The sequence below is a fragment of the Stegostoma tigrinum genome, chromosome 46 (assembly GCF_030684315.1).
Source record: "Stegostoma tigrinum isolate sSteTig4 chromosome 46, sSteTig4.hap1, whole genome shotgun sequence".
Classification (NCBI taxonomy): Eukaryota; Metazoa; Chordata; class Chondrichthyes; order Orectolobiformes; family Stegostomatidae; genus Stegostoma; species Stegostoma tigrinum.
In genome coordinates, this window is record NC_081399.1 from 6,039,250 (window position 1) to 6,058,414 (window position 19,165).

General features: G+C 42.4%; 1 protein-coding gene across 1 annotated transcript in view; it reads left to right on the forward strand.

Moving 5' to 3' along the window:
- LOC125449600 (NACHT, LRR and PYD domains-containing protein 6-like) overlaps positions 1–9,658 on the forward strand; it is a 92,780-nt gene extending 83,122 nt beyond the window's left edge. Inside the window, exons 4-6 of the mRNA XM_059642883.1 lie at positions 3,938–5,615; positions 6,107–6,298; positions 8,945–9,658. Coding sequence (XP_059498866.1) covers positions 3,938–5,615; positions 6,107–6,298; positions 8,945–9,287 — 2,213 coding nt within the window. The 3' untranslated portion in view covers positions 9,288–9,658. The remainder of the gene's footprint in view (positions 1–3,937; positions 5,616–6,106; positions 6,299–8,944) is intronic.
- Positions 9,659–19,165: the final 9,507 nt, after the last annotated feature.

Genomic DNA, 19,165 nt, shown 5'->3' on the forward strand with positions numbered 1-19,165 from the left:
GAAGAAAACAGCCAGCATTGAAGGGATCCACATAATCTGTGGTGGATTTACGAAATATGTAATTTAGTCTTCACCATCTGGAATTGGAAATGCATTTGTCTTTCTTACGTATCACTCCGTCAAAACCCTGGAACACTTGTGCCTAACAGTTTTGTGGGTCAAGTGACAGCAAATATACGGCACCAGTTAAAATAAGAAAGCTCCCCAAACACCCAACTGGAGGCAACATGTGGAACCAATATATACTGGAGCAGTGCGCCCATATATCATATAAAAAATCAAAAGGAAAGAGTTTTGAAATCATCAAAAAGAGATGAACGTTAAGTTCTAGCTTTGACTGGTTATGTTATTAATTTGTTCCATTTATATGTGGAACAAAATAGTGTATGGCAACAGCACTAGTGTGCTGATTTTTTTTTGTCACAAATGCACTGCTGCGTTATTGCATCCTGTAAACTTATAATGTTAGATGGGTTTGAATTACACCACTGCAGTTGGTGAAACATGAACTTGTTTCACAAATTTAAAATAAAACATGTCTTGTGAAATGGCTTAAGTATTTACAAGCCTCTTCTGCCATTGTTATCGACAGTGTGATGTTTTTCAGCCTTATCTCATGGTCTTAGTGGAAGTGTGGTTCACTGGCTAGATCAACATTTACTGTCTAATAACTAAATTTCGGTTGAGAAATTGACAGTAAGCTACCTTCCTAATTTGTGACAACCACAAACGTAGTTATATGAAAAATATTATTAAGTAGTAAGTTACAGGGCATTAATCCAGTCGGAATGAAAAAGCGGTGCCATATTTGTAAGTCAGGATGGTGAGGATCTTTCAGGAAAACATGCAGCATGGATACCTTTGTACCAAGGTTATGTTTTAGGCTTTTCTACATTACTGTATCACTCTACATTGTCCATCTTCAGGTGCAGATCAGCCTATGGGGCATTGCGGCGGAACTAGAGTGTCATGTCGGCCAGTTCAGAAAAGGATGGCAGATTTCCTTCCCTAAACTAATGTCATGACCAGAACAGATCTTCACAAAATATTTTAAGAAAGAAGCCTATAACCTAATTCTTATTTTAAAATCAAGTGTAAGCTATCTGTTCCTGAAGTAACGTCACTATTCACACTATACAACATCGAGCAAACAAAATTTATTGAAAGACTGCAGTTAAAATAAGAAAAGAATGTGGAATTTGGTGTAACTTTATTCTATTGGAGCCTAAAAATTATAATAGGTGCAGTAAATTATAAATAAATAAAGGTCCCAGTCTAGTAACATTCCCTAAATGCATCCCTTGACTAAAACAAATATTGAATCACAGATTTTCACATTCATTTTTCCAATCCAGGGTGTATGAAACACATTCAGATACAACGCAGAAAGTAGCAGCCAAGAGATATTCACTGGGGCATCCATGTTATTTGAGACCCCAATAGTTTCTGCCTAAAGATAAATCTATAAACTGAAAAAAAAACATAGAAACCTGGGCTGTGAAGAGCTGGCCGCACCGAGGTTGCTTCCATTTTTCTAACTTAAAAAATAAAATGTTGGGCCGCACAAGCTGGAGCGGCATAGTGGCTCACAGTACCATGGATCCGAGTGCACTTGCTGCCTTGGGACACAGACTGTGTAGAGTTTACCCAATCCTCCTGTGTCTGCGTGGGTTTCATCCAGCTGCTTTGGTTTCATCCCAAAGTTCAAAGATGTCTAGGTTATTGGCCATGGGAAATTCAACTTGACAGAGGTACGGCAGGAGGTTGAGTTTGGGTGCGTTGCTCTTTGGAGAATAGCTATGAAATTTTTGACCTCTTTCTACACTGGAGGAATGCTCTAATTCCAAGTCATCTTCTCTGGTTGGATAAGCTGTCCTGCCCAACAGCCTCTCTGCAAAACGAAAAGGACAAAATAACCTCGTGAAAGCCATAGAATTGTCACTCAATATCCAAAGATGCCTCCATTATAAAACTTTTCTTCGACCTCTATTAGTACACTACAGGGTATATATATTACATTGAGCCTAAACATGCGAACATTCAATTATACATGATGTTTCAGACCATTTACTTGAAAAGCTGAATACCTCTTTTTCTCTTTATCAAATCTGGGACAGTGCTTCAGCAATTATGTCCTGACACGTGGATAATTGTCAAATTGAACGTTTCAACAATAAACTCCTTCTAAAAAGTCTGGACAGTTTGCCCTTAAATTTCTCTGAAAGCTTTAAGGGTCTTAAATCAATTGCCTGAGATATATTACTGGCAATATAATGTTGAAATGTAATACCAACATGAAGCTGAAGGTTTTCTCCTCATTCTTGGACGATTTCTGTTGATGAGTATTCAATTTCCTGGAAAATGCTCACTAGGTCTTTTCATCTTCTCACCGTCTTCTTGAAATAGTACAGAACTGACACCCACATCACTTGCGTCAACAATTGCCCTGAATGGATTTATATAATTCAGTATAGCTAACATGAAGGCAGTGATTAACATAGCTTTCAGGCTGTCAAATGCCTGCTGACATTTCTGCATCCACTGAACTGTTTGGCACTTCTTCAGTAAGTCAGTCAGTGGAGAAAACATACTACTAAAATTCAGTGCAAAGTTCTCACAAAGTTCATTCAATCCCAGGAATCAGAGTATGGTCCTCATCATCGATTGTATTGGAAACTACCCAATAAACTTTATTTTTTCTATCGTGGGTTGTTGGAGTGAATTGGAGGTGGGGCATCCGACCATGCCCAATAACATCATCTCGGAGTGTGGCTTGCGATTTTGCAAACTCACTTTTAACCAAGTTCATCAACAACCCTGCCTCCCAAAGTTCATCAAACAATTCTGACAAATGCTGCAAATGTTCCTTCCATGTGTGACTAAAAATCACGACGCTATCGACTTATGCCACGCTATTTGATAATCCAGAGATAACTTTCTTGGTTAGTCTTTGAATTGTGGCTGGCATATTTTTGATACCAAATGGCATGACCTTAAATTGGTGCAGTCCATTCGGTGTCACAAAAGCCGAAATTGTTTTTGCTTTTTTGGATAAATCTGCACTCTGAGTAACTCCAAGTTAAGAATGTAAGTTGCTTGTCAAGCTTCTAAATTTGGTCATTCAAACACGAAAGGATATGAATCAGGTTTTGTAACTGCATTGACAATGCAATAGTCCACATATAATCATTGGGCACCATGTAGCATTCACACCTTTAGCATGGATGAGCTCCACTCGCTGAAACTCACTTTGATTGTGTTGTCCTTGAGCATTCGTACAATTTCCCGTTGAGCCTGAGCCAAATTTAGAGGGTTAAGTCAGTTAATCCTCATTTAATTTAGTGGAACCTTAAAAGTGGAAAAAAAATGGAAAGCACTGTCTGTGAGATCTGGCCACGCATGGGCTGATTCCATTGTTCGAACTTTAAAAAAAAGAAATAAATGCCTCACAAGCTGTTTGGTCATGAGCTGGGCACCTCTGCCTTACAGTCTATTTTTTAAAAAAAAAACAAGGACAAAACAACCTATTGAAAGCGACAGCATTGTCAAACTATTGACCAGGTCAGGTGTCATTCCAGATTTTATCGCACATGAACATCACCACCTGTGATGGCTTGTTTTAAACGCATGTTCTCAGCTGATTAAGCTGGCACTGTGCATTACTAGCTCAGAGACATTATCATGGCTCCACTGCCTGCTTGTGTGAAAAGCTATTTGAACTCACTAACATGAATCTGGATGATTACAAAATATGATCACTGCAACACTACTTTCACAATGACATAGATGGAAACGGCAGTAATTGCAACATGTCTCTTGGTGATTTTTTTTGTTTAAAATACAGTTTATTAATCAGCATCTTGTTCACAATATTGTTCCGTTATTTATTGTACTCTATTAATGGCTATTTTAAGCTTTTTGACAATTGCAATTCCAGAAAGAGAACCACAGCCCAGAGATCACCTGTATAAAAGTAACAAGAATGTTAAAATCATTGGAGAGTACGGAAGAACTTGCACATTTTCTCAGAGTGAAAAATACACCAAAGTAACAATTCATTCATTGAGTGGGCAGGAAGAAGTAGGCCATGCACGGACGATCAGGCAAATGGAAGGTGAAGTATTCTGGAGCAAACCTGATAAAATTCATTCAGAAATGCCGTTAGATCGTTTAGCAGTCTCAGGGACAACCCTCATCATTGGACCCTGTGGTTCTGGAAAAAGTACCACAATACGGAAAATAATGCATGACTGGGCAGCAGGCAAAATCTACCAACGGATTAGTGCTGTCTTTCCTTTTGGAGTTCAACAATTAAATTTCATCAAAAAGAAAATGAGTTTAAACGATCTGCTACTAGAGTTCTTCCCTGAGTATGAAAGCTCATTACAGCATCTGTGGGAAAACCCAGAGAAAATATTGTTCCTATTTGATGACTTGAACTTTCTCCACAAAAACTTCGATATCACCCAAACGCTAAGCAGAAATGATTCCGATTCTCAGAGTTTAGACCCTGAACAGTGCTGTGAAATATCACATATTGTGCATGGCCTTGTACAAGGGCAATTGCTGAAAGGCTGCTCCGTGCTGGTAACAAGTTCCCCATGGAAACTGCAGACACTTGGAAATGCCGGATCAAATCGAGCTGTCCTTATCAAGGGCTTTGATGAAGATGCTCTGAAGGAATACTTCCAAAGTTGCTTCGCAGATGGGAAGCTTGCACCAGATGTACTGCATTATGTTGGGCAGGATAAGAAGTTATACGCCATGTGCCGTAATCCTCAATTCTGCACAGTTCTGTGTTCAGTAGTGGAATCACTGCAGGAAGAAGGAGCCCAGATGCCAGCAGTCATAACCAGTACACGGGTGTTACTCATTTACATCATGCAACTTTTGAATAAATATTGTTATGATTCTGACGTTATTCAAAACATGCTTCTGACATTGGGTAGTTTGGCCTACACGGGAATTTGTAACAACACCATTGTGTTTAAAAAAGGCCAATTAATCAAGGACAAGCTCCCCACTTACAACTGGATCTCTGCATTTATGATGGAAATTCAAGGCAACGATGGTGTTGACTACGAGTTCACTTACTCCATTTTGAGAGATTTTGTCGCTGCGCTTTTTAAATATTCAAATACACCAGTAAACCAAGTGACAAAACTACTGACTGAATGGTACAGCTGCACTGATGACAGATTTAAGTTTGTTTTGCGTTTTTTCATCGGACTTTCGTCGCCAAATGCAATGAAAGAGATTCAGTTTAATCAGGGGGATCTACATTCTGAAATAGCCTCGAATGTAGCAGAATGGCTGAAAGAAAAAATCAACAGTTCTGTACAGAGCTTGAAAAGTGAGAGAAACCAACATAAGTTCCTAGAAGTATTGCATTGTCTTCTTGAGTTTGGAAATGCAACGCTGATGGAAGGTACCTTAACTCCATTGAAGAGGATACGCTTCACAAAGTGTCCTCTTGAAACATTTGACTGTACGGTTCTCTCAAGGACATTAATGATGGTTCAGGAGGTCGAGGAGCTGAATCTGGACAGTTGTGGTATAAAGAATGAGGGAATCTGTCAGCTGGCGCAAGTGCTACGTAAATGCAAAGTACTCAGGTAATGCAACACTGATCAACATCATTACAACAACATCTTGTGCTGTCTCTATAAATATTTCCAAACCTACCATTTCTCCCTCTGAATTATGAATTCTTTTTATTCTTTATTAGTCTCAGAATGAATAAACCTGGGGTGATTCGGGGGTAAAACGTCTCTCTGCCATTTTAAAGATAGAGCATTGAAAAAAATTAAGATTGCCCATGTGATTATATTTGAAATACCTGATAATGCAACATGAGGTTTTTGTGCATGTAGATTTTAAAATTCCATATTAGCAATTGTCAGCAAATATGACTTGTTTTGTATCTGTTATTCCGAAATAATTTAGATATAAGCACAGTCCGTAAAATGTGAACAATTCTTACAATTAGCACTGAATTTCACTGTGCTTGTTTGCAAGCAGTATTTATTTTGATTTATGTTGCTCCCTGTCTGTCTGATGTAACCGTAAATATAATTTGTCTTTTTCAATTCTTCAACCACTGCAGTTTAAAATCCAACAATCTCACAGATGCCTGTGTGGAAATCCTAACCTCTGCTCTCTGCGAAAATACTGTCCTGTTAAAACTGGACATCAGCAATGATGACGCGGATGGTGACCAAGCCAACAGATTGACAGATATATCTATTCCTGCACTGTCCCAGTTCATTCAGAGCAACACACACATGAAAGAAATCAAGTGAGTTTCTCTTTCTTAAATCTTCATCATTTAAAAGCTCTTTGAAGATAAAATCTTTTTCCATAGTTTATTTGAATGGAATTGCAGAATGAAAAGAGATGAATTGATTTTTAAGAATTGCACCACCTTGAACGACAGTAACTTCAGTATACCAGGTGGAATAGAGACCGAGCATAAAGGTCTGGAATCCTTTCTCAGACATCTCTGCCAACTCCAACACTTTTTGCACGAAGCCTTGTAACATACTGATTTAAAATATTTCTGCTCCATCTCCAGTACGTGATGAATCCCCAGGAGCCCTCTCACAAAAAATATACTTTCTAATCCTTAATTAGGAAATTGTAGTAGCTTTATACATACTGCCATACAGTATGGAAATGGACCCTTCTGATGGATTTTTCCATGTCGGTCAGATATCCAAAACTGACTAGTGCAATGTTGTAATGATACACAACTCAACCACTTCTTCTGGCAGCTCATTCCATATGCACACAACTATCTGGGCATAAAGTTAAATCTCAGGGCCCTTTTAAATAATTCCCCTTTTACCTGACACCAATGCTGTCTGGTTTTGAATTCCCCTACCCAGTGGAAAAAGAAATTGTTATTCACCTTATCAGTGCCCATCATTACTTTACAAAAGTCTATAAGGTCAACCTTAAGGGCCCTACGGGCACCAGGGTCAAAAGTCGCATCCCTTCCAAACTCTCTTTATAACCGAAACGGCCCAGCTTCAGTATCAGAAAGAAAAACCAAAGTTTTTGGAAAAGCTCAGCAGTTTTACAGCATCGGTAAAGAGAAATCAAAGCTAATGTTTCAGGTCCGGTGATCGTTCCTCAGAAACGATGGTAGCTATGGAAATATCAGTTTGTGTGCAGAAGACAGGGTATAGTGTTGGGGGTGGAGGCAGGGGGTCGAGGAATAAGTGATAGGTTGGGATAGAGCCCAAAGAGACGGTGAAACAGTCAGACAGCCAAGGGATTTGGCTGTGATGGTAAATAGCTGTGAATAGAGACTGTTAGTGACAAACACTAGGTCACGTGTTTTGGACGATTGTGATAACAAGGCCTGATGTGCGTGGTAGAGGGCTGAGACATGAGGGAGTTCAGGCCATAAAATAATTGAACCTGCTGTTGAACGCAGAGGGCTGCAGTGTTCCCGTGCAGAAATTGAAGTGTTCTTCCAGCTTGTGCTGAGGTTCTCTGGAGCACAGAGCAAGCCTGAGGCAGAGATGTTGAACAGGGAACAGGGTGGTATGTTCACGTAGCAGGCAATTGGAAGCTCAGGGTCTTCTCTGCAAAGAATGGATGTTCTGCAAAGCGATCACCCAGTCTGCGTTTTGTTTTTCTCACTGTAGTGGAGATGACATTGTGAGCAGCGTGTTTAGTCACCTAGATTATGTGATGTGCCGGTAAAATGCTGCTTCATCCGCAACGTATAGTTGGGCCCTTGAATACACAGCCGGCATGGGGTAATTGGGCTCATTATAAACATTCTGTTGTTGTAGGTGACAGCGCCGTGGGGCTGAGAGGGGTGTTGGGGGTGAAGGAAGAATCGACCAGGGTGTCCTGGTGGAACGGGTCCTCCAGAAACTGGACAAGGGAAGGGAGGGAGCATGAGCTTTTTGGTGGCATCTCCCTGGAGGTGATGGAATTGCCACCTAATGATCCTCTGCTTGTGGATGCTGATGAGATAGTAGTTAAGCTAAGTGCCTCCCCCATGCTCTAACCTCCGACCAATCACATCAGGTTTTGTTATCTCACAGTCTGCCATTACATACAAACTACTAATTACCACTAACAGTCCCGACTAACAGCTATTCGCTCTCTGAGCCTGATCATTATCAACTCCTTTGTCTGTCCAACTGTTCTTTTCTCTCTTTGGGCTCTAAACTGACCTGTGGTTTACTGTTTACCCCCTCCACTGATGTTGTATTCTGTATATAAACCCACATTTTCCTACCTGACATCAGCTCTAAGGAAGCTTCACTGGACCCAAAATGTTAACTTTGGTTTCTCTTTACTCATGCTGCCAGACCTGTTGAGCTTTTCCAGTAAATTCTGTTTTTGTTCCTGATTTACGGCATCTGTAGTTCTTACGGCTTTCATTCAGCCTCAGTATCTTCAAGCTAAATCTGATTTGCAACCGCTCTTCAACTCAATTGTCTGTCCAATGAAGCCAAGAGTGTGAAGCACCGTCTTCTCCAAAATAGCTACCTGTGAAGCATATACTCGTCAGCAGTGGCTATCTGTCATGAATAAATAACATTGTTTTAAAAAGTGTGGTGAAAACAACCACCTCATAAAGACACAGTAGTAACATTGTTAGCAGTCATCAATCTCAGAAGCCAATCCTACTCCATAATTGTTATGATTTGTTTTTCAGCTTGACAAACAATAAATTTTCTGTGGAAGAGCTGCAAAGATTGAAGAGCATTCAAGCATCAAATGATTTAACTGTAATAACAGAATGAAGAAGGACTTGTAAATTACATTCGACTGATTTGTGGGGTTGATCATTCGAATCAATACCGTTACAGATTTGCATTTAAGAAATCGCTTGAGAGACACAAATATATTGTGTGTCTAGGGAAGAGCTACAAAATTAATTCACTCAATTCACAATCATCCACTCTCTCCACTGCAGATGCTCAGTAGCAGCGGCGTGTACTATCTACGAGATGCACTGCGAAATTCACCAAAGAAATTCAAATAGAACCTTACAAACCCATGACCACTTCTTTCTGAAAAGACAAGAGCAGCAGACTTATGGGAACACGACAACCTCCAAGTTCCCCTCCAAACCACTCTACATTGTGATATGTAAATATATAGTCAAGAAAACACAACAACACATGTTCTTCCTCAGAAAACTATGGAAATTCAATATATCCAGAACGACTGTCAACAACCTTTACAGATGCAGCATGGAAACCATTTTATCCAGATGCATCGCCTTGGTACAGCAACTACTCTGCCCCGTGCCGTGAGTTGGGAACATGACCCAGATAATCACATCAGCCAATGTTTCACACATTGACTCCGTCTAAAATCTCGTTGCCTGGGAAAGGCAACCAACATCATCAAAAATCCCTTGCAACCCAGATATAACCTGTTCCAACCTCTTCCATCGAGCAGAAGGCACAAAAGCTTAAACAGGGGTACCAACAGTTTCAGGAACAGTTTCTTCACATCTGTTATTAAGCTGCTGGATGGTCATCTCACGTTTCAGACATAATGTTAATTTCGTTCGCTGTCTACGTTATTTTATATGCAAGACGTAACTTGCATTCCTTGTTCTGTTCAATCGTTCTTTGATCTTTGTATATTATAATCTGCATGCACTGCACGTACAACCAGTCCTTCACTGCACTTATGTACTTGTGATAATTGGAAATCAGATAAAATAAAATAATAAATGATGCTGGACTGTGGGCATTCTGAATGAAAGGAGGCCTTCTGCAGTGCATATTAAGGGGAAGGCTCTGTTTTCCCATACAGGTTGCTTCCAGTTATGCATACAGTTATACAGCACGGGTTAATGCTGAAAATCAACTCCTGGTTTTCACACAGTCAGCATTCAAAGTTAAACATTACGTAAGAGATACAAGCCTCACCAGTTTACCTGCTAAAACAAAGGGTGCGCTGCTTGTCAACTCACAGTTGCATCAGTTCATTCAGTGACACTCTCTTCATGACCGGAATTTAGCTGGAGAATGAGAAAAAGAGAGAGAAAGTGAGAGAGAGAAATGTTGAGAAATACAGAGAAAAACAGGAAGATTGAGAAAGGGCCAGAAAGGAGAGGGAAATCCAGAAAGGACGAGAGAGAGGATGAGAGAGAGAGGAGTGAGATAGAAAGACCGTACAAGTTATTATGAAATGGTGAGAGAATGAGAAAAGGTGAGTGAGAGATTAGGTGAGAAACAGAAGGAGAAAGCAAGAAATAGCAAGAGAGGGACAGCATGAGAGAGAAAGGGGAAAAAAGATAGAGGGAATTTGGGAGAAAAAGGGAAAGTGTGACAGAAAATGATAGGGTGAGAGAGAAAGCTGTTCGAGAGAAAAAGGTGGCAGTGAGAGGTCGACAGAGAAAGCTGAGAGAGGTGTGAGAGAGAAAGTGACAGAAAGACAGGGGTTGAGAGACAAAGCGAGTGAAAATCTTCTTACAATGACGGACAACTTACCATTTGCCATCCTATCTCAATCGAACATTCCTTCTGCAAACTCTCAGTCAGGACATTCTAGATGCTTATCACTTGCTGCCTGAAATCCCTATTTTCGTCGCATAGCTGTCACTCCGTTAACCAAACCATTTAAAATCTCAGTTGTCTCATTCTCTATCTCTCTGTTAGTGGTGAACTTTGGTTTCCTCTAATACAGCCCAGAACTTGCCTCATGTTAGAGATTTCACTCTGATCCATCCTCAGCAGAACTTCCTTCAGCTCGAACTAAAGCTGCAGCTCCAACTCCTCTGACTGATAATGTGTGCTGAGCATACTCATCACTGGGAGCTTCCTTGTAAATTTGATTGACTCAATTTGTCTCAATTGTCCCCATAATTCTACTTATCGTGCAGTTTCCACAACGGGAAACATGTTCAAGATGAAGACAACATAGCGCTTTCTAAAAGGACAATAGCTGTTTGTTGCCCTCGCCGTCTCTGCCACGATGAACAGAGCCCAATTGACAAGGTCTTTATGAGATATTTCTCAACTTATCGAACTAAAGTGACACCATAAGTCCATGTCTTTCCTCGCGTTCCTACTGCTTTTTGATTTGGAATCTAAAATGTTTTATTGCCTCTACTCTTCCGACCGAAATCTATCACGTCACATTTCTCCACATTGGATTCCATCTGCCACCTATCCATCCTCGCCCACAAGCATCTTGATATCTTTCTGACGTTCAGCCCTATCCCACAGACAGGTATCAACTGCCCATTTTACTGCCATCTACACAGTTTGGCAGTGTGTATGTATACCAGGCAATAACATACATCAAATAAACAACGTCCCAACATTCACCTCGCATCTATTGTATTTCGTCTATGAGTATGCATGCCTGTGTCACATACATGCACACATACTCACATACTCACACAAATACACGCACACACACATACACACATTCTCTCTCGCAGTCTCTTTCACACACAGGGGCACACACATACACTTTCACTCAGATCCTCTCTCGTGCACACAGTTACTCTCTGATACAGTCTTTCACATAGACCCTATGCCATACATACACTGTCTCTCAAACACACACACACACATACACACACACACACACACACACACACACACACACACACACACACACACACACACACACACACACACACACTCACTCATGCTATCTCTCTCTAGCCTTTCGGCACACACACACTCTCTGCCTTCTTCCTTATCTCATGCACACACACTCTCTCACTCCTCTCTCTCTCACACACAACCACAAACTCACTCTTCCACACACACACATGCGCGCACGCACACACACACACACACACACACACACACACACACACACACACACACACACACACACACAGACACAAACACATACATGTGAATCAATGGGATGAATTTGTATTTGCAGACACATTCTATTTTGTTCAAAAAACACACAGTTGACAGATATTCAGTCAACGTGGCATTTTATAATTTTCTAAATTTGAAATTGAACTAGCCCGACTCTAAATAAAGACAAAACACGAACAGATTTTAAACAAGGTCTCACACCTAACATACATTTCCTGACCTAAAATGTCACCTCTTCTTTCCCTGATGAAACCTTTAGTTCTGTCGGGGCAGTGACTTCAAAGGAAATTGAGGATTTACATATACAAATTAATCACTTAAAGCCCTCTAACTGTTTGAAGATTTAACAGCATCTTAGGTTGGTTTAGGACAGTGATGTGACCCTTTGATCTTTTATTTATAAATTCTGAGTTTGATACAGCCTCTCTCAATAACACCTGAAGCTGGAATAAGACTGGCCAGTATTACTTTATTTTTCTCTGGGTATATATTCAATTTTTCCAGTATTGTGTCCTCAATCAGATTTCCCACTGTTAGTGTTAAACTAACAGGACTACAAATTTTTGGGGGGTTGTCGTTTGCCCTTTCCTTGAACATCAATTTTACATTTGCCAGCTTCTGAGCACCAGGACGAACCCTCTCGAAACCTGAAAAATTTCTGCCAATAACTTTTTAAATCTCTCCCTTAACTGTCTCCACAATCTCGGATGCCTTCCATCAGGGTTCATCGATTTCTGTACCTGGAGTACTGCCCGCCTTTTTAGCACCTCTTCTTTACAGTTCACTACACTGCTCAGATTCTCAGCACTAACTCAGCACAGAAAGAAGCAAAATATCCATTTAGTTCCTCTGTCATATCATTGGCTCCAGTGAACTGCTTAGACTGCTTGTTCCTTTTGGCCCCCATCTTTTTCCACAATGATATTTCATGCTTAACATGTTGATGCATTGTTACAACTGAAAACTCGCTGATCAACATTTCCAGAAGGATTTATCCCAACTGCTGTGATCAATCTGGATGGGCGATGATAATAAAGATAAGGCCAATGCGTGAGAAGACTCATGTTTCAATCTGTGATTGAAATGTTCTTGTTTAAAGAAGGCAGCTTCCAACCAAGAGTAGAAAATGACAGGTTGGATACATATTTTCATCCATTGAAATAATTTGACCATGGGATGGGATCGTGGTATTTGAGTGGACAGCATTATTGCTGCCAGATTCCAGGTTCTGTTTTTGTTATTTCATTGTGATGCACTGGTCAAGTTCGTTTCCGGACACCCTCACGAACTTGCTGCAATAACAAGGCACTGACCTGTTCAGAAAAACACAAATCCCTTTATTACCAAGCAAGTACAAGCTGTGGAGAATCACTGTACTTAACCCAGCACAGAGTGCAGAGTCTCACAAGCAATTCTCCCCGAGCAGCGGACAGTCCCCGCTTTTTATACTTTATAAAAGACATGATACATTAAACGATTTCACAATTTACAATGGCATGATACATAAAACAGTTCCTACAACAGACAAAAACAGGATACCAAACAATTATTACATCAACAACATAAAAGACCAGGATATAGTATCGATTGCTCGTGAAGTGGCTGCTCATGGCAGGAGGCGATTTCGAGTTGTTGTCTGGGACAGATTGTGATTTCGAGTTGCCAGTGTGTCTGGCTAGAACGAAGTCAGTGCCCTGGCCCCTTTGTCAGCGACAGAAGTTACATGCTTTAGAAGTTTCACGCCTTTGCGAATTTTCCCTGCCTAACCCTATTTGAAACAGTTTGATTCTAATTTTAATTCAGTTAGGAAGCTTAAGACAGTGTCTGCATACCGATGTGTGAGAAGATAAGGAGTTACAAAAGCTTTACACTACATTCCTAGTTGGGCAGGAAGCTTCAGGGTAGTGCCTGCATACCTATGTGTAGGTAGATAAGAGTTTACTTCTATAAATTAAAGTCTCTGTATAGGAATCAAATGCAGATAAAAGACTTTAATTTATAAAAGTATAGAAATCAATGGGATGTTATCATGTTAACATCTCACACTCAGCAAAGCACTCCTTCATAATCGGGATTAAACTGGCTCTTTCAAACAGATTGCTCATTTACAGAAATTTGAAATAATAAGTTGATCAATGCTGTAGTCTGGATCTCCCCAAGGAGCTTCCACACAGTATAAAGCAACGTCTCTGGGTATGCATCAGTTCAGGGTTTCAAACAAGGTGCTTGTCATGTGCCTGAAGGGGCAAGTCACTTCACATGGAAAAATGTATCGACTAGTTCAGCACGTGGAGAAGGTGTTCTCCATCATTCTTGCTTTTATTGGCAGACCTGGTATGAAGTTAAGATAACTGAAGTTGTTTTATTCTGCTGCTGATCTGCTCCCTGGTTTTATCCTCTGAGCAATAGCAACTCCAAATCACTGACTAATCAGCTTTATGCAGACACGGGAACAGTGATAGCAATTCACTGAATAGTGTTCTAGGTACAATTCTCCACTGACAGAGACTCTCAACTTCACTGCTGCTGCAGCATTTTCTGACCTCGGTGCTCTGCCACCTGTGCCAGTTTCACGTGATTTTTTTAGGTCTGAGGAGAGATCAGGAAATTTCGTTCTGAAGAAGTGTCACTGGACGCAAAACGCGAACTCTGCTTTCTCTCGCACAGATGCTGCAGACTTTTTGAGCAATTTCTGTACTTTTCACACAAATGAGACCTGTTTCCTCTGGAATATTGAAGGTTAAGAGATAATCTCCTCGTAGTCTTTAAAATATTAACAAGAGAGAGTTGATAAAGGCAAGCTGTTAAAACTGTTTGGGGATACTAGAATATGGGAGCATACTCTGAGGATTAGAGCCAGGCCACTGAGGAGCGATACAAAAAGGTGCAAGAAATCAGGAGCTCCTCTGAAAATGGCAATAGATGCTGAATCATTTGTTCATTTTAGTTACGGAACAGATTTATTTTTTCAGTTACGCCAAGGAATAGAGGGTTTTGTGACCAGTTTTGACTTTTAACGTTAACCAAACTATCAGCCCTTCGGGCAATTCTCGCCTCAACACTGTGTCTGGGCAGCGGATTCACATCTTGACAGATTGCCTTCCTGAACACTGCACATTGAGACATTTGTGTAAATTTACACTGTAAATATCTCAGCAGCCCTAACACTCACACCTTGTCACTGAGGGATCCGGGCATACTCTGGTATGCTGCATTTGTGTAAAGCAGGTGGAGAACGATTGCTTGAAATCTTACGCACGTTCTGAAGAACTGGCTTCCCGGCCCTGTTGAGTCTGTTATCACGATTTGGTTCAATGCCAAGACCAAGAGATGACCTGATCCAAGGAGAAGGAAGACTTTGGTCAATCCAGTCGCCAGTCCTTGCACTGAGTCAGAACTGTGGTTTCCAATGGAGTTCTGCTCATTTCGCTCTCTGAGAAGAGGCTGTGAGCTCATGTCTGACACATTTCATAAGTTCTAGAGTGATTTGGCTGGAAGACAACCTGAGCAGGAGGTGAAAGCCTTAAAATTGAAACTCACTCAACCCTAACAGCTTCCACTCCACATGTGGCCTGTTTTATGCCGTAAGATCTTATTGTTGCTGTCTGCAACAGGCAGTAGGAATTTCCAATCAGTATTTCAGTGTACCTTGGATAGTAAGTGTCTAGGCCCGAAACGTCAGCTTTCCTGTCCCTCTGATGCTGCTTGGCCTGCTGTGTTCATCCAGTCCTACGCTTTATTATCTCTCATTTCACTGTATTTTCTCCTGTTTGTCTTCCACTGTTTTTTTCATGATTATTATCCTATTTGGCCAAAATTGCATTTTTATCCTCTTGCCCTACTCTCTACCTGGAGGTTATGGTAGCTGTCGATCTGGTGGTCATTATAACTGGTGTTAAACTGAAAATATTTCACTGTTATTATCACCTGCAATGTGTCCTGGACATACATTCCTGTTGTGAAGTTGGGTAGAGTCCTTGTGGACTGGAACACGGGAAGGTGGAATTTGGTATTTGTAAGATATAGGCATTTGTAAAATGTTGGTGTTTGTAAAAATCTACCGGGAAGCAGTGCATGGTCCGTTTAAAAGATGATGTGGTTTCTCTCTGCTTATAGATTTGAGAAGGATGTCTATGGGTTTGCAGGTGCACAGATCACCTGAAATAAAACATTTATATCAAAAGTCTATAGTGTTCAAAGGCAAAGCAGCATTTTGACCAAGCACCAGACTTTTAAATTTGGACAATTAATTTGAAGCAGATCTTCTGATGCCAAAAAATTAAATCTGATAGTTTTGACAACATAACACCTATTGTAAGAAATTGTCATATCTTCGAAAGTACAAAAGGTGAAGGCATGTGGAAAATTGGGGGAGAGCCAAGTGCCATGTGCAAAAAGAACAGCTCTCAGCTCTCAAAGAATCACTGACTCTCACAGAATTATCTAAAACTCAGAGCATGCTCCATCTAAATTTAAGGTACCTACGTCACAACTCGTTAATGCTCCTGACAAAAGAATTCAATCCGGGAGCAGAAGTGACAGCTGGATTCACCGTGAAGACATTCCTGACACAAGAATTCCTGCAGTACATCTTGTCGATCGTACGCACTGCTGCGACCGTGTCGGTGGTGGAGGGACTGGGTGCTTGTGGATGAAGTGCCAATCAAGCGGGCTGCTTTGTCCTGGGTGGTGTCAAGTTTCTTGACCGTTATTGGAGCTGTTTTCATCTAAGAAACTGCAGCGTATTCAATCATGTTCCGAACACAACGCCCTTTCCCAGTGCAGGGAGAGAGTTGAGCTGGGAACCTTCGGATTACTTATGAAAGCATAATCGAAATGAATTGTACAGGGAAATAGAATTTCCTACTTGGTACTTCCTTTCAAATTGGAACAGGCTGTCAGCTCTCAACACAATCAAGTCCTTTGAAGGATTCTGAGTAAATTAAACAGAATAGATCATCAGAAAACGTTTTATTGTTAGATGCATGATCTCATTTCTTAGTAACAATGCAACAGACGCCATAATAATGTCATAGCAGCCAACTATGATGTGTTTCAATGTGAGAAATTGTGGCAGGTGATTAGATGATGTTACTAGAACCCAGTAACCAAGCATTTATTAATGTGGCAAAATTGTCTTGGTTCAGAACGAAGTTCAGTCACACACCAAAATATCTAATAACATATGAATTCCTTCCATCTTGAGAGAAGAAAACATACAAATGAACATAAATGCTGAACAGAGATAATGGGAATTGCAGATGCTGGAGAATTCCAAGATAATAAAATGTGAGGCTGTATGAACACAGCAGGCCAAGCAGCATCTCAGGAGCACAAAAGCTGACGTTTCGGGCCTAGACCCTTCATCAGAGAGGGGGATGGGGGGAGGGAACTGGAATAAATAGGGAGAGAGGGGGAGGCGGACCGAAGATGGAGAGTAAAGAAGATAGGTGGAGAGAGTGTAGGTGGGGAGGTAGGGAGGGGATAGGTCAGTCCAGGGAAGACGGACAGGTCAAGGAGGTGGGATGAGGTCAGTAGGTAGCTGGGGGTGCGGCTTGGGGTGGGAGGAAGGGATGGGTGAGAGGAAGAACCGGTTAGGGAGGCAGAGACAGGTTGGACTGGTTTTGGGATGCAGTGGGTGGGGGGGAAGAGCTGGGCTGGTTGTGTGGTGCAGTGGGGGGAGGGGACGAACTGGGCTGGTTTAGGGATGCAGTAGGAGAAGGGGAGATTTTGAAGCTGGTGAAGTCCACATTGATACCATATGGCTGCAGGGTTCCCAGGCGGAATATGAGTTGCTGTTCCTGCAACCTTCGGGTGGCATCATTGTGGCACTGCAGGAGGCCCATGATGGACATGTCATCAAGAGAATGGGAGGGGGAGTGGAAATGGTTTGCGACTGGGAGGTGCAGTTGTTTGTTGCGGACTGAGCGGAGGTGTTCTGCAAAGCGGTCCCCAAGCCTCCGCTTGGTTTCCCCAATGTAGAGGAAGCTGCACCGGGTACAGTGGATGCAGTATACCACATTGGCAGATGTGCAGGTGAACCTCTGCTTAATGTGGAATGTCATCTTGGGGCCTGGGATGGGGGTGAGGGAGGAGGTGTGGGGACAAGTGTAGCATTTCCTGCGGTTGCAGGGGAAGGTGCCGGGTGTGGTGGGGTTGGAGGGCAGTGTGGAGCGAACAAGGGAGTCACGGAGAGAGTGGTCTCTCCGGAAAGCTGACAGGGGAGGGGATGGAAAAATGTCTTGGGTGGTGGGGTCGGATTGTAAATGGCGGAAGTGTCGGAGGATAATGCGTTGTATCCGGAGGTTGGTAGGGTGGTGTGTGAGAACGAGGGGGATCCTCTTGGGGCGGTTGTGGCGGGGGCGGGGTGTGAGGGATGTGTTGCGGGAAATACGGGAGACGCGGTCAAGGGCGTTCTCGATCACTGTGGGGGGAAAGTTGCGGTCCTTGAAGAACGTGGACATCTGGGATGTGCGGGAGTGGAATGTCTTATCGTGGGAGCAGATGCGGCGGAGGCGGAGGAATTGGGAATAGGGGATGGAATTTTTGCAGGAGGGTGGGTGGGAGGAGGTGTATTCCAGGTAGCTGTGGGAGTCGGTGGGCTTGAAATGGACATCAGTTACAAGTTGGTTGCCTGAGATGGAGACTGAGAGGTTCAGGAAGGTGAGGGATGTGCTGGAGATGGCCCAGGTGAACTGAAGGTTGGGGTGGAAGGTGTTGGTGAAGTGGATGAACTGTTCGAGCTCCTCTGGGGAGCAAGAGGCGGCGCCGATACAGTCATCAATGTACCGGAGGAAGAGGTGGGATTTGGGGCCTGTGTTGGTGCGGAAGAGGGACTGTTCCACGTAACCTACAAAGAGGCAGGCATAGCTGGGGCCCATGCGGGTGCCCATGGCCACCCCCTTAGTCTGTAGGAAGTGGGAGGAGTCAAAAGAGAAGCTGTTGGAAGCCTCAAACTCTCCACCCCTCTCACCCACTCCAACCTCTCCCCCGCAGAACGGGCAGCCCTCCGCTCCCTCCGCTCCAAACCCAACCTCACCATCAAACCCGCAGACAAGGGTGGCGCAGTGGTAGTATGGCGCATTGACCTCTACATCGCCGAGACCAGACGCCAACTCTCCGACACCACCTCCTACCGCCTCCTCGATCATGACCCCACACCCGAGCACCAAACCATCATCTCCAACACCATTCACGACCTCATCACCACAGGGGACCTCCCACCCACAGCCTCCAACCTCATTGTTCCCCAACCCCGCACGGCCCGTTTCTATCTTCTTCCCAAAATCCACAAACCTGCCTGCCCTGGTCGACCCATCGTCTCAGCCTGC